Here is a 25,950-nt window from a genome sequence, read left to right as displayed (position 1 = left end):
TTTTAGCTGTTGAGTTTCCTCTTCACCTGTTAAGAGATGATTAGTGTGATTGACATTTCTTTTCTCTTGTGTTTTTTTTCGGTTGTTTCAGAACCGTAAATGGACCTCATTGATACGAGGCTGGGCCACGCAGTAGCCACAGTAGAGCCCGTGGCTAACAGAGGACGCCGATCAAGTGAGGTGAACATAGAGATGCACACAAATTCAGGTAAACCGTTAATTATCAACTCGATACCTCACATCCTATATCAATATAGAATAAAACATGAAAACAAATTTGAATCTTTAACACATGAATTAAGGTTTGTTTTGCACGTTGTTTGTGTTCGAGTACCGCCCATTTTGGATAAATTAGACGCGGTCTGCCCTCTGCTAGCATACTTTCTTCGATGATCGTCGGAACCTTTATAAAATTATAACAATAAATAATAAAAATAAAATGTTAGTGTTCAAGAATCGCACAAAAACGAATCATAACCAAAAGCCTTTGTATATTTTCGCGAAAATAGGTTGGTGAAATGGTACGATGTTGAGCTTGATATCTACGGGCTAATTTTGTCACAGCCGGAGTTTTCATGTAAATTAAATGTTTTGGTGTTGCTTTCAGATGCTCGAATTCGTCGCGTATATGACCACAGGGAGCCCATTCAAACTGTGTTAACGTTGAATGATTAAATTTAAAGGCAAATAGAATAGGTATTTCTGAAAGTTTTGCATCGTAATAAATTACTGCGTTGAATATTTATTCAAATATAAATAAGCAAAATCAAAAGAAAAAACTTATAATTATAACAAATTGATGTTAAATTGATAGAAATAAAATCCAAATTTTTAATTCTTCCAACAACAAGTGTAATGAAAGTTTAATACACAAAACACCGAATACAAATACGGCGGCCGATTAATTATTCTTTTATTTGTATCTTAATTAGCCTAACTAGCCACATTTTTAGAGAAAACTGAATACTTTTGAATTTTGCATACCATAGTGCTTACTAAGATACGCATAAAAGAATAATAGATCGACTGCCATATCTGCATTTTCGCGCGCCTCCATTTTAAATTGTTATTATGTCATATGGACGATATGGTTGCCCAATAGTTGCAAACAAGAATGTCGATTCTTGATAACAGAGGCAACCATATGACGTCATAGTTTTTTATACACTTTAGCGTTGAATAAACATGTGCGCGTGTGTGTGCAAGTGCCATTAAAAAGGGGTTGGTTAACAAGAAGCTATAGACAGCTTTAATTCGTGGCGTCTAACCCATTGCAGTATCGTTTCCCGAGTGTTTGAGTACTTGTGCATAGGTAATCACATGATTTCGAGTGCAATTTGGGATAAATAAGCACGAGTCAATTTTTCAAAGGCTAACAAAATTGCACGAGCCCATAGGGCGAGTGCAATTTGTAGCCTTTGAAAAACTTACGAGTGCTTATTTATCCGAAATTGCACGAGAAAAGTCATGTAATTACTTATTAATAATATCCATGAAAAATTGCAAAAAAAAAAAAAACAAATCTCGTACAAAAACAATATCATCACGCGTTCATTCAAAACCAGGTTAAAAGCCCAAACAACGTACAGGTTTCTCAATGTTTTAAAAGTTTTTTAGCCGAAAAATCTGGCTAAACAGTCAAACGTATTGTCTGATAAAAGATTCTGGGTTTTACATTTTTTAGAGATTTTCTTCTGCTTCTAATACTTGTCGATCTTGGACGCTTTCGACGGCCAGCCGAGTGAAGCTGTTTCGCTTTCTCTTCAACACTTCCTTGGACGAAACAATTCTCTTTCCCGTACAATAGAAAGTCTATAGGTCAGGCTGTTCTCTAAGTACAGTGTCTTTCGACAGGTGTTCAAGCGATGCAATCATTACTTTGAGGCTATCTGGTCCATATTCGCCAATGTGTTTGTTTTTGAATTCGGCGAATTCGGCGTAAATAAATTCCCTCAAGCAAAGCGTGATGCTTAGTCGGCTCGTAGTTTCGATTTCGTCGGCAATTCCCTTCTTGAGAAGCCACTTATTCCAAAAAGGGAACCAAAAACCCGTGCTTTTCAGTGCTATGGTGTTTAGAGGTGTCTTCAGGTCCTCTACTGTGCTCAAAACGCCACGGAGCAATTTCTTTTTACTCGCACCTTGAAGCCAGATCCAAACTTCGAGCCATTCAGATCGCGTGGAAGCGTTTGATTGGCCCTCTGTGGCTGCCTTTGTTTATTAACTAATCAGAATGCTTTGTTTGTTTCTCTTTTTTGCACCGAATTTCCTTTTTTCTGCATTTTTCTGCACTAAATTAACTCATTTCTGCATCGAATTTACTAAAAACTGCATTTCTCTAAGCCAATCAGAATCGAGATTTTTTTCATATAAATTATTAATAAAGAAACATAAGTTCTAAGGGACACTATCCCGGCTGAAATATCGTGTTGCCATGATTATGACCAGGAACTTGCATAAAACGTCATTTATTATCTTGAAATTTGGAGAAACCATCGCCAACAGTGATGTTAACTAAACAGACAAAATAACGGCTAGAATAATCAAAATTTCACAAGAATGGCAAGTTTGATTCTTTGACCGCCTGTCAATAAATCAAATTTCATAAACCGCAGCCGAGATAAATCCATGCAATCATGCACGTTATCTCACTGCTGCTTTTGTTTTGCTCTATAAAATCTTTTTATCAAACTAAGTGGTAGACTAGATAAAACACAAAACTTGCCGGAACAAAAACCGGATCAATTTAGGTTTCTGGGAAACTGCTCACCTACCCCTCCCCAAACCTAACATTAACCCTTACTTATCGCTTTGGGCAAAATGTTAGGTTTGGGGAGGGGTAGGTGAGCAGTTTCCCAGAAACCTAAATTGATCCCACAAACCCTACAGCAATAAGAGGAGAACACAATATCAAACGTTTCTATCCATCCATGAACGCCTTGCCCTGTCTTAAAAAATTGCAATTGCACGCTGTTTGATTTTCCTTCTGTATCTGACTCGTCCCCAGTCGTCTTTTGAGTCCGTCTTGAGCATGGCGCGTCTTGCAATTTTCGCATAAGAGACGACTGGGGACGAGTCAGCTTCTGTATCCCAAGTCAACACACGGAGAGACTTTGCGTTAAGTACTTCATGGTTGAAAGCCATATGGCCATCGGCGTAAAGAAAAATATGTTTGCATAAATTTGCATGCACTAATGTGACTCACATAAAAAGAAACCTCAACATAATTCGCCACGCGTAATTAAAATTCAGTATTACTGCATATAATTATAGTTTGAAACAAAACAATTCTCATTACTTTTTTCAAAAACTTTTTTTTTTTTTTTTTAATTATTGACAGTAAAAAATCAATGGATAATTATCCAATATAAATAATGCCTTGTTGTCTGTTTTTATAATAATAAATCGTTGTCTGTTTTTATAGGAAAATACCTTTCTGAAGATAAAAAAAAATGAGCTTAACAAGGACGTATTCTGTATCGGGGAACAGAAAATCGTATTTCGGTCATCAAAACCTGAACTTTTCAGATTATATGGATGGCGGTAAGAAGCTTTTCATTTTTTTCATCATATTTTTCATGGGAGAAAAATATTTGTTTCACGGAGGAAGTCTTGCCAACGTTCACTAGGGTAATTTGGGAGGAAAGAACAAATAAAACGTTTTTGCAAAATGCTGCGGATCGCATGAACACTTTTTCTAATAGCCTGTAAACTAGTAAGCACGACCGGAAACGCAGGATAAGGGTAACGCGGGCTCTAGAAATGGGATGGAATAGCTAGCCTGGAATAGGACACATGTGACTTCCAACATTTCTCCAGCATAAAATCTGGCGAGAAAAGGAAAATGATTTCTCAGAGCCAAGCATACGCGCGTATAGTAGCGCCATAATAATAACAACAAATGAAGCAGTTTTATCAAGAAACGAATATTCCAACCATGTTTTTTATGTCTGAAGAACAAACACAGGAGGAGAGGAAATCAAATGTGGATAATCAAAATTCAAGTAACGAAGGTAAGCAGGTTTTTCGTACACCTTTTACAAAATATATATAATAAATGAAACGGAGATCACCTAATTTATAATACGTAAAGCTGAAGTCTTGAAACCTTTAAAAGTTAATTAGGTTTTGAAATCCCTACATGTATTTCAAATAATGACCACTGGGGTGACTGTTAACATGCCGTGTTTCAAATGGGACTGTTGTACTGCTGGCGCGTGGTGGTCAGAGAGGCGGACTAAAACCCGAGGCCTCCGGATTTCAAGTCAATGCCTTTAACCACTTTACCTTTGCTGCCTCCTGTCACACTCTACGTAGAGCGTTTTCACTCATATGACCAGCGGCCATATTGGTTTACTGAAACAAAAGATAATTTTGTTGCTTTGTTTTGAAACACCAATATGGCCCCCGTGACGTCACTGATATATATTTCCTTTTACAACTTATATACTTTAGATACTTTTCTCAATATGAAAAAGCCTTGGACCATTGATAGGATAGAGGAAACTATCACAGCTAAAAGACTTTGTCTTGAAGAGCCCAAAGACAGCGAAGACCATATTGAAAGGGTTTTTAAGGTATGTTTAATTCCGGTGAGTGTTGGTAAAACTCCATCGTGAAATTAAGCTGAATGCCATTTGTTATTTCGTGAAAAATATGTATGTAAGATTTGTTTAGAGTAACATCATACCCGGCAAGACTTCATTCACAGAGTGCCACATTAAGTCCTCAGCGATTATCTCTTACAGCTCATATTTCCATTTATACTATGCCATAGAAAATATAGCCAATCAGAATACAGAAAAGCCGTTGTATATTCGACGGTATTCGCAACAACAACAACAAAACTTTATTTAGGCAATCAAATTATTTACAATATTTTTCACCTCCCGCAATTAGCCTAGCTATTCGAGGCGGGAGGTGAAGAAGAAAATGAAAAAGAGAAAATAAATAAATAAATAGATAAATAAATAAATTTACAAAAGGCAATAACTTATATACATTAAAGAAAAGAAATTAAACCTTCCCATCGTGCACTGCGACCTTCTTGGCCGGCGAAATTTGGTAAGCGTATTTTCTATGGCATGGAATAAAATAGTTACACAACAATATATCGTGGTCTACCATGGAATATCCCACTTGTCGCTACTATTTTCTTCGTATACACAGTCACCTAAAGGCTCGTGTGTATTCCTTAAAAATACAAGTGACTCAATGGGATATTCCATGTTATAACCCACCCATTAATTTCTGCGCGCGCTCATTGGACAAAACGCATCACGTGGTACAAAATCGGACGATGGGTATTAGCGAATATACCCCGTCCGTTTTGATATCCGTCGCCCGATTTTGAAGCAAGCACAACGAATGAAGTCACCGTATTCAATTCTAGCTTTTAATGAAATCACAGAGTTAAAAAATCACGTAAACCAATCAGCTTACATTTGTTTCAACCACAGTTTCACCGGGTTTATTACGTAGGCTTTTTCCTATAAATTACTGGCGATAAAGCGCGTTGTAGAAATGAATCGGAGGGTTATAAAATAAATAAACCCCTTTCTGGCTTGCAGGTATATTGGAGGAAAAAATATAATTCCCTTGGCTGAAAGATTGTCCTCAAAATTTTACAGTTGCCCTCGAAGCTTCGCTTCTCGGCCAACGGTTCATTTTTCGACAATCTTTCAGCCGCCTGAAGGGGTTTATTTACTAAGTATACCACTCGAAAGCGTAGCATAACTAATGGAAAGCGAACGTGTCTTTTAATAATATACCTCGCTTTTTTATTGCCTCAAAGGAAAACGAAAAACGAAACAGTGACGTCAAAAGAGCACGGCTTACTAGTTTTGAAAAGTGCACTGAACTCAAGGGCTTTTTATTTCTAATAAATCTTTGATAAACAGGTAAACAAGAAGCTTAAGGAACTGGCTGACACAACCACTGAAAACACTGAATTCCTGCAAAACCTTGCTGACAAGGTTGAAGACTTTGGCGTTAAGTTGTTGGATCAAGTGCACACAAAAGAAGAAGCCAGCATTTGCGATGATCGTGCGGATCGGTACGGATCCTTGTTCAGTGAAACGACAAAGAAAGCCATTATTTACGGACAAAAGAAGGTACATAACGAATTCGTAAGCAATTTTCACAATTGTTCTCATTAATATGGATGAATGTCCGGTCATTCTGCCATAAGTTTGACTTTGACTTTCAACAGTGTAATGAATTCCCACTGTTGCTATTTTTTTGCAATGGTAGAAGAAGGGTTATTGAGATATTTCGTTTTTCTTGCAGTTTGTATCACATCCATTTTTGTTCAAGAGAGTGAAGAGGAGGTGGCAGAGGGGTTCGCCTTTCAAGTCTGCTGGAGTAGTAGTATTTCTTCTGTGGTTGTTACTTATTATGTCAGAGACGATATTCACCCCTTTCTTCCTTCCAGTGATTGCATTTGTTAGTTATAGAGACCAAACAAAGAGAGCCAGGAAAAAGAAATCTGAGAAGAGTCAAGAAGTTGGCAAAGATAATGAGAATTTAGACATAACATCGGAAGACGCAAGACAGACGAAAGACAATTCAGTGGTGACTGCAAAAGAAAAAGCCCAGACGAGCGAGAAATCAAAGATGAAAACGGATGGGGAAAACAAGTCGAAAGACATCTGGGGTATGATAAAAGGGCCACAGCCTTCAAAGTTTTGGATTGCCTATTAACAAATAGACCTACACTGCGTCAAAAGCGTTTCCCCTGTTTTTGCAAAGCTTAAACACCTTTCAGAAACAACTAAATGCTATAAATGGCAATACTTATTTATTATTTAGTACCGTCGTACATTGCGAAGTGTGTAGTGTGTTCCCGCCATCTTCTTCGAGTAAAGAAATCAGTTGTCTTCACCATTTCGCCTCTGTCTAGTTATTTTAGCAGCTCGCAGCTATTACAGTATAAGCCAGAAGCTATTTATAACTTGAATATATATTCTATGGACAGTGCGTTTTTTGGTGTTTACAGCCACGGCAGCCGGTTCAGTTAAGACCTGCTTATGGTGCAGTAAACCATTTATTAGTCCGACGGCCAAACCCATGATGCCATAATTATTGGCCAATTGTCAAAATTTTATGCCAAGCTACTATTAGGTGATGCTTTGTATATGTCAGATACTGCACTTCTTTAATAGTGCAGTATCTGAAAAAATACTAGTGCTGGTAAATAATGGAGCAGTATTACTGCATGGCGTTGTTACAGAGCCAAAACTTTGCTCAATTTTATAACTGTAAACTGTACTTGTCCTTCGAGGACGTCTTTCCTCTGAGTAACGTTCTCTAAACGAGTAGGCTACAGCATGGTCTTAAACATACAAAACAAATAGAAACAAAGTACAAAAAGTTCAACCCTATTCAGACCGGAGGGGGGCTTTTGAGGCCCGCGCTGACTTTGAACTTTTATAACTTTTTTAAGATTTAACCAAACGCTGCCAAGCTTTTAGAGTTTTCCTAAAATTTATCTGGCAACAATTTGGTAGGGCTGAATGATGTGTCAGGAACTTGACATCACCATGGCAACGGCAATTTGACAGGCATGTTTTCCCAAATTTGTAATTTTGCGTGTTTCTGTTAATGAAAATCAACTTAAATTGAATTATTTTTTTACATTTTACGGGTTTAAAGCACATTTTTATTTATTTTGAGTATTTTGCAGTGATTTTGGGTGGTTTTCTGGCATTTTGGCAAATTTTTGAAATCCAAAATGGCGGATCCAAGATGGCGGCTGTCATGATGTAATTGGGGGGGGGGGGGGGGCCCCCCCCCGCCCGGGTTTCCCGCCCCGCGGTTTTTTTTTTTTTTTTTTTCCCCCCCCCGTTTTTTCCCGGGTTTCCCGGTTTTCCCCCCCCCCCAAAAAAAAAAAAAATATATTCCACTTTATCCCTGGCTCGACACAGGGAACCGCCGCGAGACTATAAAATTGTATTTACATTTTTTTACATTCACGTGATGCGACGTCACCATCCCACGTGACGTATACCAAAAGAAAGAGTTTCGAACATACATCCTATAAGTTTCATGGTGATTGCTTAAATATTCTAGAAGCCCCCAAACCCCCCCCCCCCCCCCGGTCTGAGAAGGTCTAAAAAAGCCCGTTCTGAATAGGGTTAATGCAGTGACTAACTGAAGCTTTTTCTATTCAACAGATAGATACTTTGATTATATCAACACTCCCGTGGTCATCTTCATAAAAACAGAATTCATGAAAGTGATCTTTATTGCACTTCACTGTCGAATCTGCATCCTGGGTTCTACTGTTTTGCCAAGCATCGAAGAGTACATGGTGTTTCTTTTCTTCATGGCAGTGATGCTCAGCGAGTACGAACAATGGAGAACCTCGAAACGCGAAATCCGCAACACAGTGTATTTTAAGTAAGTATCGTAGTGTTTTGTCAGCCTATTTGAGATAATCCAAAGGTCTTGGAGTTTGAAATCCGTACTGTGAATTAATTCCAGATTAAGTGGCTCTATTTCAGATATCACGCCAGTTCATGTATCGATTGCTTGGATTCCACATTTTAAAGGCCTGGATTTAGAACTTTTTAGGATACGAGATTTCTGGTTACAAACATATGGTTAGTTTTACAACTCACAATACCCTTCATAATTATAACATCCCCCCGGCCCATCCTCACCGCTTATATCCCAATCTTCCCACTCATGAAATCAATTTTCCTTTTATAAGAACAACGAGAACATCACTCACAGAACGTTGTACACCTTCAAAAAGGAGAGTGCGGAAAGAAAGTTTAACCCAGGTTACTTCTTACAGCGACATGAACAACAGACAGTATGGTGTCTCTCCAACGATTCTGCATGAAGAACAGCTTTAACCTGGTCATTATCAGCTCATTCAGAATAACCTCCAACTTGAAACTCATAACAAATTTGGATAATCCCATTGATAATAAAATGCATTTTACGGATTGTCATATTATTATATTATGTACATTTTTGCAGAGATATGTGGAATTGGATAGACCTGCTTACAATGGCTATTTACATCGTCATCCTCTTTTTACGAGTCATCATTATTCTCCGGGGCGGTGACCCATTTCAAAATCGTTTGCTGGAGATTGTTAACTACTGTTACGGTTTCAACACCATGTTCCTGATTCTTCGGTTGTCCAGCGTATTGGAATTAAGTGCAGTTTTCGGTCCACTTCAACTGGCATTATTCAAAATGGTTGTCGACTTAATGATAATTCTTGTTCAATTTGCCTTTGTAATCGCTGCATTTTCTGTGGCCTTGGCAAAGATCTACTCAGCTGAAATGTCATATTTGATGCCAAGTGACAACCAAACAGCAAACAGTGTTGCAGGATATGAACCGTAAGTTATTTGGGTAGAGAGTAATACAGTCTAATAAAACACTGGTCAAGCATAATCAAATACAGATCTAATAAAATTAACATAAAATAGAAGTAGATCTTTAGCAGAGACTTTGGCCCTCTTAAGGTAAACTTGTGCTATTGACATTTCAAGTTAGATAATTGCCAATAGTGAAAGCTAAAAGTTTAGCAGTTTGTTATATCAACTGATAATTTTCCTCTTTATGCCCTCGTAAAGGTACTGCACACAAGGCGCATTTAAATGGTAGGTCTTGTAATTAAATAAACAAGTTAATTGAGATTTCCGTACTTAGAACACCGTAAATACAAAATAGGGCCGATTGAGTGAGTAAGACACTGTGTAAATTGTGTTAATTTGAACCACAAAAAATTACGAAAGAAATCGCCATTTTTTCATCTTAAAATTAATTACACTGCAAACTAGGGTTTCCTTTAGCAAAATTTTGAAACTTTTGAAACTTTTAACGCCTTTTCTGTTCTGAGGAGTAGACTATCGTTTTGGGTAAAAATAAGGCCGGCCACGATTTTCGTAAGGAGAAAGAAGATGGAAAATTCGGGGATAATATTTCTTTCCATAAACGTTTCTGCAGCTGAAATATTCTCTTAATGATCCAAAAAGATCAATCTGTATTAGCTTTCAATTAATCTCTTTAAAAACACTAGAAAAACAGTAAAATGCCGTTACAAGTGTTTTGCCCCGCAGAGAAAAGGAAGACAGAAAGAAATTAAAGGCTGTTGTCGGGTCCTTCTTATCAAAGGAACGTTTTTTAGGTCTTTCTGTTATGGTAGAATCATGCAAACCCAAGTTCTAGACACCTTAGTTAAAACCTTAAAGTAAACCAGTTTCTGTTTTTGTTTCAGCCTCTACAAGGCTGCCAGGCAGCTAGTCTGGTCTGTATTTGGGTTGATGGAGGTGACAGATCTGCAATCCCACACTGGTTTGACTTCGGAAATTGTTGGATTCCTGTATTTAATTTTCTTAATTTTGTCGGTTATCATCCTGGTTAATATCCTGGTGGCTTTACTAACAAACACTTACGAAAAATACAAGGTAATTGAATAAAATAAAATAAAGTATTAAAACTATTCATTCAAGTATTAATCTAACGGATAAAAATATTTCACAAGAATGACACGAAATCAAATTTGATGAACTGTAACCCACTTCTATTCTTGTAACTCCTGCACTTTTTTTCCAAATCCTTAGAATCTTTTCATCTTATAATAGTGTCCCTTTAAGGTCTCCGCACACGTGGGGACAAGACGCAGGGACTTGTCGCAGCAACATGTAGCAGCGACAAAATCATGTGTTGTTCACACTGAGGGGACGTGTAGCAGGGACGTGTAGCGGGGACATGTGGCAACAACAAAATCAAAATGTGTACACACACAAGTAGCTGTAGCGGGGACATGCCCCAGGGAGATATCGCAGCGAAACATCCCCTCGTGTGTGCCAATAATTTTGTCCCTGCGGCATGTTGCACGAAGTTCAGCGAGTTGAATTCCGTGCAACATGTCGCAGGGACAAAAGAGCTTCAATGTTCGTGTTGCGCGTGCCAAAAATAATCAGCACACGCGAGGAGACGCGTCGCTGCGACATGTCCCTGGAGCATGTGTACATATTGTGATTTTGTTGCTGCTACACGTCTCCGCTCCACTTCCCCTCAGTGTGAACAACACATGATTTTGTCGCTGCTACATGTCGCTGCAACGTGTCCCTGCGACATGTCCCCACGTGGGCGACGTCCTTTAATTTTTAAATTAACCACTCAAAAACAAAGGCAAATGAAGCAATTTCATTTTTCTATGATAATTTTTAAAGTTAAAACTTAAAGCTTTTGCTTTGTTGGCAAATCAGTGACAAAATACGCTCAGGTCATTATGTTTGCCATTTACAATGTTAAATTATACTGATAAAACAAATTTTCATTTTGGATAATTTTATCTCTCCTCATCAATCAGACCAACTGGGAGGTGGAGTGGAAATTTGGACTCGCCGTGGTGGAGGAGCAGTACGCACGTAGGCACGCCGTTGTCATACCATACAACATACTCACATACCCAATATTACAGTGCTACTTTGCAGTTAACAAAGATACCCGACATGAGGTATTAGTGAAATTCAGGTTACATCAGTCAAGTTGCATCACTTCTCTTTTTTGTTCACGAATTGAGCAGTTTTTCATTGAGTGACGGTAAAATCAAACCCAAACTAATCACTCTGGCCAATCACAACAGACGCAGAAAATCCAATGAACCAATCAGAAATCGAAGCAAATACACGTAGCTGCCAACAATACCAAAGGCGGGAAAATACGAACAGATAAGTCAAGATATGTTGAGAACGTGGCCCGAGAATTTTTTGCTAATCAAAAACCATAGCCAACAAAATAGCAAAATTACTTCCGACACTTCCTTTATAATAGATATTTTTGGGAGCTAAATACCACATTTCATGAAAAATGTGACTTAGTATCTTAGCAAAGCGTGGTAGATAGACAGATTTATAAAAGAACTAGTTAAGTTGACATTTGCAGGTCGGTTTTCTAATAGGCAGTCGTTGTGGGCACAGGGTTAGTAATGTCGTATTCTATTATTTCTAGCATGCAAAGGAGCGGAAAGAGAAATACGACAAGTACATCAGAGAAAGATTCATTCCTATAACAACCGAACGCTATTTAAAAAGATACGAGGGATTGTTCCCGTTATCAGGTAAGTAGAGATTTAATTACTGTAAAAGTTATTAATCCGCAACAACATGCGAGAAACAACAACAAGGACATCAGTAAAACTACATTTGTGCTGCATCTCCCATATTATTACATTTTTTATAAACTTAAATTTCCACTACATTAATTGGTTATTATCTGACGATAATATGATTTAGTATAATTTCAGAGGTGATTATAAGAATTGAAGCATTCTGATTGGTCGAGAAGCTCAGCTTATGAGGCTATATTCACCCCGCGCGAAGTGATTATAGCTTTGAAGGCTTGGTTACTTAGCAATACTCGCGGACCCCTATTATTTAACCCAAAAAAACACCTTTGACATCCAGGCAGATCCAGGCAAGTAAACATGGCCGCTTTTGCTGAATGAAATTTTCTTTGATTTGAAAGAAACCAGTCCAAGACATGGGTTTTTAAAACGTTGAGAATTTTGAAAAATGACTACCAAGGCTTTTGGATTGAAAATAGTTTCAAGGGTCATGAATGGTCCCTCAAAATGTCGTAGTGCTCGCAAAATTAAGCTTTTTCTCGCAATGCTCGCAAAATTTTAGTGGGTGCTCGTTTGTTTGTGCTCGCACAAATTTTCAAGTGCTCGCATGCTCGGTTTTTAGTGGAGGTAGGTTTTTGAAAAGTGCTCGTTGCTCACAAGGCTAATTTTTGTCAATGCTTGTGTTCGCAAAGAAAAACGCTGTGCTCGCATGCTCGCAAATGCTCGCATAGACCATTTGATATCCCTAGTTTAAACAGATGGTTCTCAAGGCATTAGAAATTATCGTAAACACGGTGGTTTTGGCGATCAATGAGAAACTCAGTCAGATCGGTTGAGCAAACATCATCTAGTTCTCTTCTCACCGAAGCTACTTATTTTCGAAAGGATTCACACATTCGCTTAGAAGTCATCAACAATCATACAAAGGTACCGGACATCTATCTTTCTCATAGTGTTTGTTTTGTTTCGTTTTATTGCTTTAACTAAATAAATTCTGATTGCAATCGATGAATTAAACTGGTTTACACCGTATGCAAGCAAACACTTGTATTTACTGTTTTCTTGTTTGCTATCTTAATTCTTTTTAGTTCTTGATGATCACCTCTAAAAATTGTACTAAAACAATTATTCGCCTCAGGCTCAGTGATTATTGTTGAATAATCCCCTCGACTTCGTCTCGGGAATTATTCAACAATAATCACTTCGCCTTCGGCGAATAATTGTTAAATAATGCGATTTAAATGGGAAAACAGTATTTTTAGTGATAATCAAGCTTAGGTGGACTCCACCTTTTGAACATTGAAATTTTTATTGCGTTTAAACTTCCGCGCTTCTGCTCCGACGATTTGCTGAGACTTGGTAAGGGTATGTATAAAGTTTATGAAAGCTGATTCCAGACATGTAACAAAAAATGTCAGCGAAATGTTTCCGTAGGTGCGTTTTTGCTACAGCTAACCAACGGATTTCCTTTATTGTTTCAACATAAAAAAATTATTTGTTGCAGTTGACGAAAAATTGGACAATTTACATGAAGAGGTCAAAACACTCAAAGAAATGAACACAAAGGTCGACACGAAATTGGAAGAAATTTTAACAGAGCTGAAAAAGAAACTTGACAGTGGAGGACAGTCGGCACAGGTTAGTCTTGCACATATAATGTTCCCGTCGTAACAGACACATAATTTACGAGTGTGATGAATGGTAGGCCAGATCATATTTCACTATCGACACTGAGTCAAAGGAAAAATAATTCTTAGAAATCTTAGTTAAAAAGGATATTTGGTTTGAACAAAGAATAAATTTTACACTGTTCCATTCCTTCTCATCTATTGCATTATGCACTATTTTAATTGTCCTTATTGCAAATCGAGCACATCCGACATTATCCCATGGTTAATATACTTAAACAAAGCAATGCTGTAAAATTTAACAATTTTGTAATCATCGTTCCTAGCCTCTTCCAAGGACACTCCGGCTCCGGGTTCTGTAGCAAAATAACCGGCAAGGACGGAATCTAGTGCAAAGGAAAGAAAAGAATTAGAGAGGAGGTGCGGGAAAATTTTGTACCCTGCACGAATCTTCCTCTCTAGACCTTTTCTCATCTTCATTTTCCCTGTTTTTCTATTTTCCTGCGAAATAGAGTAGATCGTTTTTACAGTCTCTTTTATCTCTTATATCTAATGTCAGTGTCTATAAGTTATATACACTGACAAGCGCTGAAAAAAAGTAAAGTTAAAAATCCACAGATCCATGGTAGAATCATTATCATGATTTTTCTTCAGAGGATTGTTCATAACGTTTAGACTTTACAGTGAACAAACTGTCTAAACTCGTTTCATTAAAACTAATCACGTCTATTTTGGATTTGTTTTGTTCTTCAGACGTATGGTGAAGCAACGAGCATCGGCAAGGAACAGACAATTATTCAAACGAAGAACGACGATCATTCGCCTGATGAGTCTCAAAAGAAAGATGAGGTGGATCAGTGGCAAATCTAGGCGGCCAGCTGGGCTAGAAAAGTTACGTTTTTAGGTTTTCCATACATTTGTCTTTTTTTTCGCATGATTGACGCGGTTTGCGGGAAGAATTATAGACAAATGTATGGGAAATTAAAAACGTAACTGAACGCTTTCTAGCCCAGCTACATCCTTCAAACTCAGCGAATAAAAACTTTTGCCTAGTATCTTAACTTTACAATTCATGAGTTAACCAGAATTCAAGTTTTGAAAAAGATATATGCCGTTGGATTCCCATACAAACACTGTAATTTCTACCCGCTTTGCCTACTCGTCAAGATGGCGTCGTAAACCGTTATAAGGTCTATTACTGTTTTTGAAAAGCAAATTTATATACACAGTAAATGAAATTGAAATGCAAACCAAAATACTGTATTTAAGGGTTTAGTAGGGTCTGTTAAAACTTTCAAAGTCTCTTTGATTTAAGTCCTGGAATCAATATTCTAGGTTAGTTTTGTACACAATAAAATACAAAGTTTGATGAGAGTGTCTGAAAGCAACTTACCCCACTACTATAGTTTGTTCAAAGAAACTTTGACAGTTTAAACCGGCCTTAAACGTGTGTTAGTTGTGTGTCACAGCGGATCGGAGTTGGCAAATTTATTATTACGTTTATTACAATACTGATTTTTTTTTTCACATTTACATATATCTTTTTTTTCTTTAATGTTATAGTTTACTGGTGTGATTTTTGCATATATATATAATATTACCTGTGTGTGTCTGTGTGTCCGACCTCAACCAGCATAAACAATTTGTTAACTGGCAACCCCGCATTTTTAACCAAATGGTTTTTTCAGGTTGCCAGTACCCTTCCTTATTTTTTAAAGTGTGTATTTTTTTTAAAAAAAAATTAACAATTGGTTCATGCTTTTGCGTGCACAATCGAGTAATGGTGCACGCGGAAAGATTGGAGAGCACAAAAGAAGCGTAAGAGTTGCTCGAGGCGATAGCTACCTTCTTGAGTGCTCTCCAAACTTCCCAAGTGCACCATAACTCGATATTCGCATGGACCAATACCCGATTCCCCCTATAGCGCGCGCCTGCAGGGAATCACGGTACATGTAGTTGTATTCATCAAACCATGCGCGAGACTCAGCAATGTGCATCGTTGCTGAGTCTCGCGCATGGTTTGATGAATACAACTACCGTGATTCCCTGCAGGCGCACGCTATAGAGGGAATCGGCTATTTAACAAATAAAGAAGCCTAAGCCATGTTTTATACTGTCATAAAACACGACGGGCATTTGAGAACACGAGGGAAATGTAGAAAACATGAGCCGCAGGCGAATGTTTTCTACAATTTTCGAGTGTTCTCAAATGCCCGGAGTGTTTTTAATATGACAGTATAAAACATGGCTTAGGCTTCTTTCTTTGCTTTATGATATAGATTTTAGACACCGCGAGTGAAAGGTTTAATTAAAAATATGTACAACAAGAGCGAGTAAACAAAGATGAAAAGCAGAAAATAGTTTACGGGAAGACCAGAAAACTGACACAATTTCATTCAGTATTCGACGTAAAATAAGGCTAAGCATTTCAGGTAAGTTTGTTACCTTTTAATCTTGATCTTGTCTTTTTGAACTTCGATAAACTTCACCGACTGCACCGAGTGCAATTTCGTCTCAGCATATATAGTAGTCTCGATGACATCCGTCCCTTGCTTCGTTCGACTTGAACAAGGCGTATAATTTCCAGAAAAGCTATTGCTTCGGATATTCCCGTAAATCTTAATTGTTGTCACAATCAAGTTCCAGCATGAATAGACGATTTAAGAGGAGATTGTCGAAGAAAATCTTCGAAAGAAAACTCTCTCGCTCGCTTTCCTTGCGAGTTTCATTCAACTCAAGCAGTGGACACCGCGCCACATTTTTTCCCGCCTCACTTCGTTTACATCAAAATGAAATGTCCAGTGGATTTGTACTTAAAAAGGAATTTAATAAAACAATTATTCCATTCGCCCTTGTTGGTTACGAGTGGTTATAGCCAACGACGCGCGAAGCACTCGAGGAAAGCTGACGAAAAACAATAAAACATGATTTTTCTATGTTTTATACTCTGATAAAACATAGGTTTTTAGCCAATCAGAGCGCGCGTAGACTCCTATCTATATTATAATGTTTTATAACATTGCCAGTGGAAACGTACATCAAAGCACGAGGAAAATATTTTTCTGCTCACGCTACCAGCGTACACTATTGGATTATGGTGCACGCGCTCGTGTACTAAATTTTCATTGCGCGGCTCTGCTAGCTATGTACCTAACTATAAAAAGGGTAATAAAGTTGCTGTAGTTGCTGTTGTTGTCACAATTGTCATTCAACCTTAATCTTGACGGGTAGGTTATAGACTGCGAGTCTTCTCGTATTTTTTTTTTATTAGTCAAGCGAGCAGGCAAAGAAAACTAAGAGACGGCCCGCAATCTAGGAAGTTCGTGTCTAGTAACTTCATAAGTGATTTTGTTTCACAAAATTATTTTAAATTTCTAATTTCAGCCGGCTAATAGATTACTATACAAAATAGTATCTATTGCGTTTACTGGAAACTTCAACTTTTTTAAAATTGTTGTTCGCCATTTGTCACGAATAGAGAGATTTAATATTTCGCATCCGCAAATGGGAAATGATGAAGGTCGGAGTATGTCGTTTTTATCATCATGCAGCACTTGAAAACGGGACGCTGAAGAAATTGAAAATTGTAAACACTAATTGGCAATTGGTATATAGGAAGACCAAATTTTCCTTCGATTTGCCAGTCAAATGTTGAATAAAGTCTACAAGTCTGCAATGTGGATGATCAACTTTATGAATCGAATATAGGTGATCAGGAATTTATTTAACCCAATTTTAGAGCAATCGGCAACGGAGGAAAAAGCGCTGCTGCTAGATTAGGGTCTGTTTGAGCTGATCATGTGCCAGTTTCTTTCAAGGTTGCTTTGTTGGTTTTGAGGTGTTGTTTGATTGAAGAAAGTTTTGTTCGGACAACTGAATGTCATTGACGGATTTTTCCTTCTTATAAGATTCAATCGTAGGCTGGTTAAATGTTATGTGCGCCGGTTAAATCATCTGTTTCATATCTTTTCAAGACCCGGTGCGGTCGAGTGGCTATCCAAACCCAATCACAAACAGCTTTCTGGATAAAAAAATGCTATATTTAGTTAACAAGGAGAACATGTTTTGGTCGATCAGATTTAGTGTTTCTATATCCTGGGAAGCGGATAACTCGTACTTTCTGTAAGGCCCACTTGTATTTGTAAAAGTCGATTATTTGGAAACAATATAAAATCGGCAATATAACATCTAGTTAACATATAATAAAAAGACATTACACGTTGGCTCAAAGATACGAGTTTTGTGTTCTCCTTGCAAAACCAACATCTCACTCGTTCGCTGCGCTCACTCTCGCGATACTGTTCTTGCCACTGTGTAATATCCAATCTGATTGGTTCCGAGGGCGGGCGGAAATTTCAGATATTGCCCGCGGTCAACGGAACGGCCGAGACGAAATGAACTCATGAAAGTTTTCCCTCTAAAATCGAACTGAAATAGCTGCTCACCAACCGTTGTAAATATGAAAAGACAAAATAACTTTGGAATAAAAGGCCTCGAAGTTCTTCAAATTGAAAAGTTTTTTCAATTAAAAACAGTCAAATTAATTCTCGCTATAATATTGCTCTGTACAAAACTACCCATTTCATTCAGTTTCACTTTCGCACTGTTTATAAAAAATGAAATTCTGCTGGAAATTATCGGGGTGGTTATAATTCATCAAATACAAGTTAAAAGCAAATGCTTTTCTTCAGTCAGAAGAATGGACTTAACACCCTGCAAGCAAAGTTCCTTTCAAAATACTTATCGGGAAGCCGAAATCGATTTAAAGTGCTTAGTTTTGTGCCTGATTTTAAAGCTTCCACATTTGCACTAATATTCATTCAGGTTTTACTATTTCTGTTGCTTTTCTTGAATCTCTTCTGTGTGAGTTTAACCTGATGAACCTTTTCATGAGCACAACGGTTCATTTTAGCCAAGCAGTTTATTCGATCGACTCAACATTGAAAATTGAATGGAATATTTCTAAGCTTACCAATGCTGTCTACCCAGAACCCCATTCAGCCCCTATTACATGGATAATGCTTTTCATAGGGGCAACGTTTCTTCGATTTGGTGTATTTGTAAGCGTATCATGCTGAATATCGAGAGCCAACAGATGACGGAACTTCAACAACTTGTCAGGTGGTTTGTTAATTTAAAGTTTAGTCAAGTGGAACATCCCTATTAAACAATAATAATGCAGACGACAACCCCAAATATGAAGTAATAAAGCCCTCGCTGGTAAAAAAAAATAGCAATAAAAATAATAAGACGTACTTAATTTTGCTGTTTACTTGCTCTTGGAATAGGAAGGAAATTTACCGATAACGTTGCCTGGCCCCTGGCCAATAATAAAATAGAATTTAAAAGAGTAAACTTGAAAGACAATATAAGTCGCGTGCCGCCGGCTTTTTGAAAACAGACGTCTTATGTTATGACTGACAAAAAAGGACGATTTTAGCACCCAATAACACACTGACGGTATTGTGATATTAGCCACCGATTTCAAAATTGTTGTCAAACTCCCTCTTTAATAGCTTTATCAAAACGCCTTTTTTATCAGACATGTATTCGTTTTTCGGGCAACTGTTTATAATTAGCCTCTTATTGGTAATATTAGCTGACAGATTACCCTCTTATCCACTTTAGTGTGATGTTCAAATCTACCTCAAGAGAACTTTTTAACTTCAAGTTAATTTTTAAGAGATATCAAGCTGATAGAAAAAAGCCAAACAACTTGACATACAAGCGTTGTTGTATTTTATTAACCAAGTATAATTTTATTAGCCTGTCATATTACAACGTCGAGACCCAACAGTTAATAAACACAACAACGAGGCAGCTGTTTCGCGACGTGTTTTTGAGACCCTTTGTGTGTCGATTTATCTATTCTCTTTACCCATCTCCATACAATTTTTTGTATTATTACCTAGGAGAATTTCATTATATATCAATCTTCTTAATGTTCACCTATTTAGTCTCATTTACTGCGTATTTGACTTCGTATTGGCCGACATGTTTGGGGAAGTCTGACGTCATAGAACAGTTATAAGAGTATTAAAAGAGGGTTGCAATTCCACTGAGCACCAAACTGACTCGTTCAACTCCCTAAGTACCACAAGATGAACAAGGCAATGGCGTTTGGTTTTTTCCTTCTCTTTGCCACGACATTCATCATGATTCAAGAAAGTCTTGGGTATCCGCCCTCTTGTTTCCACCCTGATACCAGGCCTGTAAGTTCCATTATTAAATTATGAACTTGATATTGCGTTAGAAATCGAATCTATTACGTAAGAGTAAGCCTTTTGGGGAAGCTCCTTTGCTGAGTTAAAAAAACAATGAATATCGCTTGTAGAGAGTGAAGCACAAGAATGAGAAAAATATTTTTCCGCTGTCTTCCTAACTGTTAATACGGCCGCTCCATATGTCTTCATGTCAAAAGCTACAACAAAAAGCCGCCTGCCGTAAGGTTATTTATGGGTGAACTAATTTAATTAAATATTTAATCTTTTAATCTTTTGTTCTTATAATTTCGAAAGAAGCATCTTTGACATTAACCGTTATAAAATTCTTACGTTTTTATGTATCTGAGAGCGCCTCCTCAATTTGAGGTCCATTTATCGCCATAAAAATATTACTTTTTTGATGTTTTTCTACTTAAGAAAACTTATTATTTTATTATTATTATGCAGTTTGAAAGTAATAATTTATGACTTAAAATATTATGACATGGCCCCTGTAATTAACAACTCGTTCCTTGTCTCTTTGCAGCAGTGTAATTCAGGAAGATACAAGAGAGGAATCTGTGTGGCTGCTCGTCGACTGGACTGTGAACAAATACTGCGAGACGAGAACGCGAACCCGCGAGTTCAGGAAACCGCGAAATAGTAACTTGAAGATGTTGTGTAACCGCCTTAAAAAAACTCAAATGAAGTGATACTTGTAACCTCCTTAAATGCGTAACCTCCTAATAAGCCTCAAATAAAGTGAGATGTTAAGTTGACTCTTATTTGTATTTACATCTGTATAAGTCCCAGTTCAAACTTCGATATTCATTTGTGCCCAGTTTTTTATTTTTTTAATATAATGAACTTAAAAAGGTGACGGACAAGACATTACTTTTTTTAATTCAACCTTCAATGTTGCCAGATTGAATTCGCCCTTTCTAGTGTCTCCAAAAGAAACTCCCCATGTCACAATCGGTATTAATTTCTTTGAAAAGAACAACGCATGAAATTCGTATGTAAAAAAACCTTGACAAAAATGCATGTTTGTCATACGTCTTTCGCTGATACGTTTTTGAATGGAAAATAAGCAATATTCTGGGAGGTTTTTTGTCTTTGTACGCTCGCCCTAGAATTTATTTTAATGTTCAAGTTTGTTGGAAAACCTCCCTTCTTCCCTCGATCTCAGACAAGAAAAAGAAAGAAAGGGAATCGATGGTGATGTTCGAAACAAACGAAACCTACATTTTCATCACCCTCTTAAGACCTCTTAAAAGCTGAGAACGCAGAAGCAAGGGTGACCACCATGTAGTTAAAGGAAACATCACAAAATATCGTGAGGTCGAGTTCTCCATAGCGTTTCTGTACGTCCTACAATATCTGCCATATCTTTTTTATTTACTTCAAATGAGGCCGACAATAGTTGCACACAGATGGTATACAAGACCGAAGGTAAAACGCAGGATGATAGACAAGTTCATTAATTTCCTTTTACTTTATTGACTGTTTTAGTCAAGTTAATTTAATGTTTGTTCATTAAAAGACGTTTTCCGTGTATTCCGCCAGTTTCTGTTTCCTCTCCAGCTGTCTTCACTGCTAATCATCTTCCCCTCCGGCACACTTCAGAGCACGCGCGGCCTCACAAACGCTCCTTCGGGACTGAATCATCTGCAAACAGAAATGCCTCATGAGTATATTAACAGAATGAAAATGTTTCTGACCTCTAACTCTTCAGTCTTTAGCCATATCTTATAAGAACTTCGTATAACTCGTCGCTCAGAAGGAGGCGGCAGGCAAATACTTGAAAGAAAATATTTGCACGCTGCTGTAAGCAGCTGATTCTATGGGCCTATCCGAAACTAGCAGACAAAAGAGGAATTGTCCGTAGCAAACCAAAGGACAAATTTTGTCGCGACAGTTTTTGACGGACAATTTGTGTTCGTACTAAGACGGCAAATGATTTACGAACTTATTAAGTCTCGCAACACCTGCGCACCCGCACTGGAAAATTCGACCCATTTACAGACTTTATAAAATGTTTGTAAATCTCTAATTTACAGACTTCGTAGTTTTGCCTGTTGAAGACAAAATGTTTGTAAATTAATTTTACAGACATTTTATGTGGTTTTTCGGTCTTGTATTTTAAAGAAAGTTAGTAAAATGTTAGTAAATTCTAGCAACAAGGATTAGGCGACGGCAATTAAAGCAAGGGCCCTTGCTTTAATTGCCGTCGCCTTTGTGACGCCAAATTTCTTTTCGGCAAAAATGTCGCTGTAATGTATCTAAAGAGTAGTTAAGTGTTTTTAGGCTTGTTTTTTTCTCTCTCTCGGAGATATCAGCTTCAACACCCAACTCCGTACGTAAATCCGAAGTTTTAATAAAGGTGATGTATGTTTGTAGGTCGGTCGTGTTTTTTTTTTTTTCGCGCACAACTGAATCAGAGAAAAAACTTGGTATTCCTCGCTTTTTCATTGATTGCGAGGATTAAAGCAATTCAGCAAACCTTGTTTCTTGAGAACGCCAATGAGTTCGATTAAAAAGTCAAGCCGCCTTGAAAACAAGTTGCAGGAACGAATATTCAGTTTCACTGGTAAACAAACTCTCTAGCGTCACTTGAATGACTCAGTAATTTGAAATTATAAGTAAAGCCCGGGCCAAACGAGGATGAGAGTTGACGACAGTTCAATCTCTCGCTCTCGTTTGGCCTGAAACTCTCTTGCACTCTCAACGACTCTCGTGCACTCTCGTGCGCTCTTATTGACTTTGAACATGTTCAAATTTTTCATGAGAGTCAATGAGAGTTTTCTTTCGTTTGGCCCGAGTTGATGAGAGTTGATGAGAGTTGACGAAAACTCTCATGAGAGTCAGCTCTCATTCTTGTTTGGCCCGGGCTTAACGAGTTCTTAAAACTCGTCATGCAAATAGAAATTCAGTTTCACTACTCCCGGCTTATGGAATTGCCAATAGCTGCATGAGAAAACACAGTTTTGTTTATTTTCTCGATTTTTCACAGTTTTTACCCTGCGGTGCGTTTGAAGATTTTCCGCCTAGGCCAAAATTTGTCAAATCGCAACAAACCATCGCTCTTCTAAAGCGTTGCTGTTGACAGAAAATGTGTCTACATAAACTATTTTTTGGCTAGAGCGGATAGGCCCTAAAATGAAAATGACTGCACGTTTTACCAACCCGACGCCACGCAACTTGTAAATTCTAGCTGATAACCAATATTCACCGCCTTGTAAATATAACAGCACCGTGTAGTTTTGCAGACTTCGATTCAATTAAAATAACAAAAAAAGCAGTAGTCTTGTTAGCTTTGTGTTCGAGCTTTTACGACTATTGAAAGCCCTGGGAAAGAAGACATACCACATGATATGGTATTTTACCGTACCCAAATTCGCCAGTAGCCAATCAGAAGCGCGATCTACTGTCCTGATATCCTACGATATCAAGTCACTGACTTGATATACCACCATATCACGGTCACTTTGAATTAAAGTAGTGTTTCCGTACGATGAATTGAAAAGAGGTTTTACCAATAAAACAGAAACGAGTATTTTTAATTAGCTAGTGCTTACCGGTCGTAAAATGAGAAAAACTTTCCCGCCAAAACTAAACTTGAGCGCGCTCGCCAATTGCGCGATGTTTGCCGACGAGTACTGAAACATTCACACTGAAACAATGGAGTCGGAGTTTCCAAATTTTTCGCTAAATTTGGTTTTTGAAAATTTAGGGAATGAAACTCCAAACAAACGAGTAAACACATGTGAGAAGAGGACTTGATAAAAGTGTTGAAGACCAAAAAAGTATCAATAAAAGCAGGTCAACACATTTTGCACTACGTGTCTGGCAAGCATGGCTTCAGCAGAGCGAATAATATCACCGGATTTTTGGCTGAATTTGGGTACGGTAAATACCTAATAGTACCTTTTTGGTACGCTTCGGCGGCATATCAGGCTCGTTTGGTCTCACCATGGGTATTTTGGCTCGACTGCGTCTCGCCAAAATACGAACCATGGCTCCACCAAACTCGCCTGATATGCCGCCGAAGCGTACCAAAAAGGTACGATTAGGTATAAATATTGGCCAATTTCTAGAAAAAACTCTCAACTTCCATATTGCACAGAGCAAAATCTACATTTCACGGGCCTGCTGAACATGAAGGACCTGAAGTCATCATGTTTCCATAGAAACCGTCAGTCAAGTTGTTTCTATGATACCTCATCTTAAATCCCAGGTGCGTTGTGTTAAGAATTTAAAAAGTGTCGTCTCTCGTACGCAATATAACATATATTATTAAACGCAATCTGTTCTTTAGCATTAAAAGGTTTAATTATTTAGCTCTTAGTGAGCGGTAATTGACTAGTTTTCAAACGTATTTTGAAACTCTCTAAAGAACCAGTTATTATTAGTGCAATTTTTGCAATTCCAACTGCATTAATTGTCGCATTATAGGTGCAACTCCAAATCGCGCGTGTTTTCAGCGAGAAATCGCCGGAGGTTTCGAACTCGCAACGAAAACAACACCACCCTTATTTTTTAGAAATGTGCACATGCTCTGATTTAAAATAGGTCATTTCGTCACGTTGCGTAGAAATTCTAACGATATCGGGCTCACATCGCGTATAAACTGCAGCAGGGTGCAGCGCGAAGGCGAAAAATCGCAGATGAAATCGCGCAAAAAAACTGCACAAAACGTTGCCTGGGTTAATGGGCCTTAATACTTTTCGAAAATTGTTTCGAGGTCTTCGTTTAAATTTTCAGAGATGTTCATGTTCTTTGTAAGCGTGCGATTAATTTAAATTTATTTTCCAAGATTTGTTTTCGGTCACTCAATGAATCGCCGTGCGCAAATATTACCCACGCTAAAAAGAAATCGTTTTCCTTCAGCTAAAATTAATCGCCCATACTTTGAAATGGGCTTATTTTCCATGAACCATTCTCACGCTTAAGCAAAAGATAAATAAGCATCAATACAACATTTCAAAAAATAATTACGGAACAAGTAAAAAACTATCAGTTCTTTAAGAAATCTAGCTATACACAAGTGACTGTTATTATACCCTTTCAAATTCACTAAGAATTAACAGGAAGCTCTTTGAGGATATCAATTGATCGATTGTTAAATGAAGATAAGAAATAAAAGTAAAAAATTCACATTTTTGCTAATGTTTGTGTTTGTAAGAAACTTCTGCCGTTCAGTCGTGCTATAGTAATCCTGGTTGAACAGGCAGAAGTCTTATTAATTTTCCATGACCAAGCATCAGTATTGTAATAATATCCGAGAGTAGACCTTCCCAATATAATCAACTATTCCCAGTGTAAAAACAACGAATCGATAAATATCGTTTCAACTCAAAATTATCCTTTAAATGAGCCCTTAGTATGTTTGGTTTTTTTATTGAAAACTATTGAGCAGGCGTTCGGCATAAGAATATTAAAATCGAATATGTTTAGAAACTAAATGAAGCTTGTTCTTTTACCTCGGATTTTCTGACTTGACTTCTCTTGGCCGAGTTTATTGAACCAGGCGGTAGAAAAACAACCGCGTCTCCATCTTGCGTACAAGCCAACAGCAAAACCGAGACAACAAGGCACAGAAAAACCAACGAGGAGGAGAACTTATTCATAGCGATAAACAGAACGGATCAGCTTCGAGCGTTGGTTCTGCTGGCGGACTTTTGATATAAATTATACACCTTGCTCTGTATGTCGATCACCTCTTATAGATAGTAACAGCCTGTTCGTCTCCGCATTAACTTGCTTTCATAACTGCTGATTAGGAGTTTCTAATGCAAAACATGGCTTTGATAAAAGGAGAACTGGGGCGTTCTTCAGTTACGTTAATGGGTTTTTTAATTACTACCAAAAGGCATCTTGAAGAAAATGGAATTGAAAAGAATTGGGGCGCCAATTTAACAACCAAAACTTCCTTTACTAATCGTACAGCTGTGGACTGATATTCGATCGCATTTTTTGTTACAAATCTAGCTGATCTTTCAAAAAAAAGCTGTATTGTATAAC

The 25,950-nt window shown here is 37.7% G+C and overlaps 1 protein-coding gene and 2 long non-coding RNA genes across 3 annotated transcripts; 2 read left to right on the top strand and 1 right to left on the bottom strand.

The window, feature by feature from the left end:
• Positions 1–141: 141 nt before the first annotated feature.
• On the top strand, positions 142–14,607 carry LOC144637064 (uncharacterized). The gene is made up of 14 exons (XM_078496229.1): positions 142–208; positions 3,422–3,540; positions 3,954–4,010; positions 4,453–4,574; positions 5,898–6,110; positions 6,286–6,652; positions 8,172–8,397; positions 8,986–9,357; positions 9,595–9,621; positions 10,239–10,428; positions 11,340–11,486; positions 11,981–12,089; positions 13,600–13,733; positions 14,477–14,607. Exons 2-14 carry the CDS (start codon positions 3,450–3,452, stop codon positions 14,591–14,593), a joined length of 2,172 nt encoding a protein of 723 aa, XP_078352355.1. The 5' UTR covers positions 142–208; positions 3,422–3,449; the 3' UTR covers positions 14,594–14,607.
• Positions 14,608–19,774: 5,167 nt separating this feature from the next.
• LOC144636579 (uncharacterized) lies at positions 19,775–20,705 on the top strand. The gene is made up of 2 exons (XR_013567533.1): positions 19,775–19,935; positions 20,474–20,705. It is a non-coding gene; the product is annotated as an uncharacterized LOC144636579 (long non-coding RNA).
• Positions 20,706–21,406: 701 nt separating this feature from the next.
• On the bottom strand, positions 21,407–25,684 carry LOC144636585 (uncharacterized). The gene is made up of 2 exons (XR_013567539.1): positions 25,410–25,684; positions 21,407–21,594 (listed from the first exon to the last, which is right to left on the bottom strand). It is a non-coding gene; the product is annotated as an uncharacterized LOC144636585 (long non-coding RNA).
• Positions 25,685–25,950: the final 266 nt, after the last annotated feature.

This window comes from Oculina patagonica, chromosome 13, assembly GCF_052425735.1.
Source record: "Oculina patagonica isolate OP01 chromosome 13, crgOcupat, whole genome shotgun sequence".
Lineage (NCBI taxonomy): Eukaryota > Metazoa > Cnidaria > Anthozoa > Scleractinia > Oculinidae > Oculina > Oculina patagonica.
Note: the sequence above shows the minus strand (reverse complement) of the source record. Positions and strands in the feature narration are given on the sequence as shown.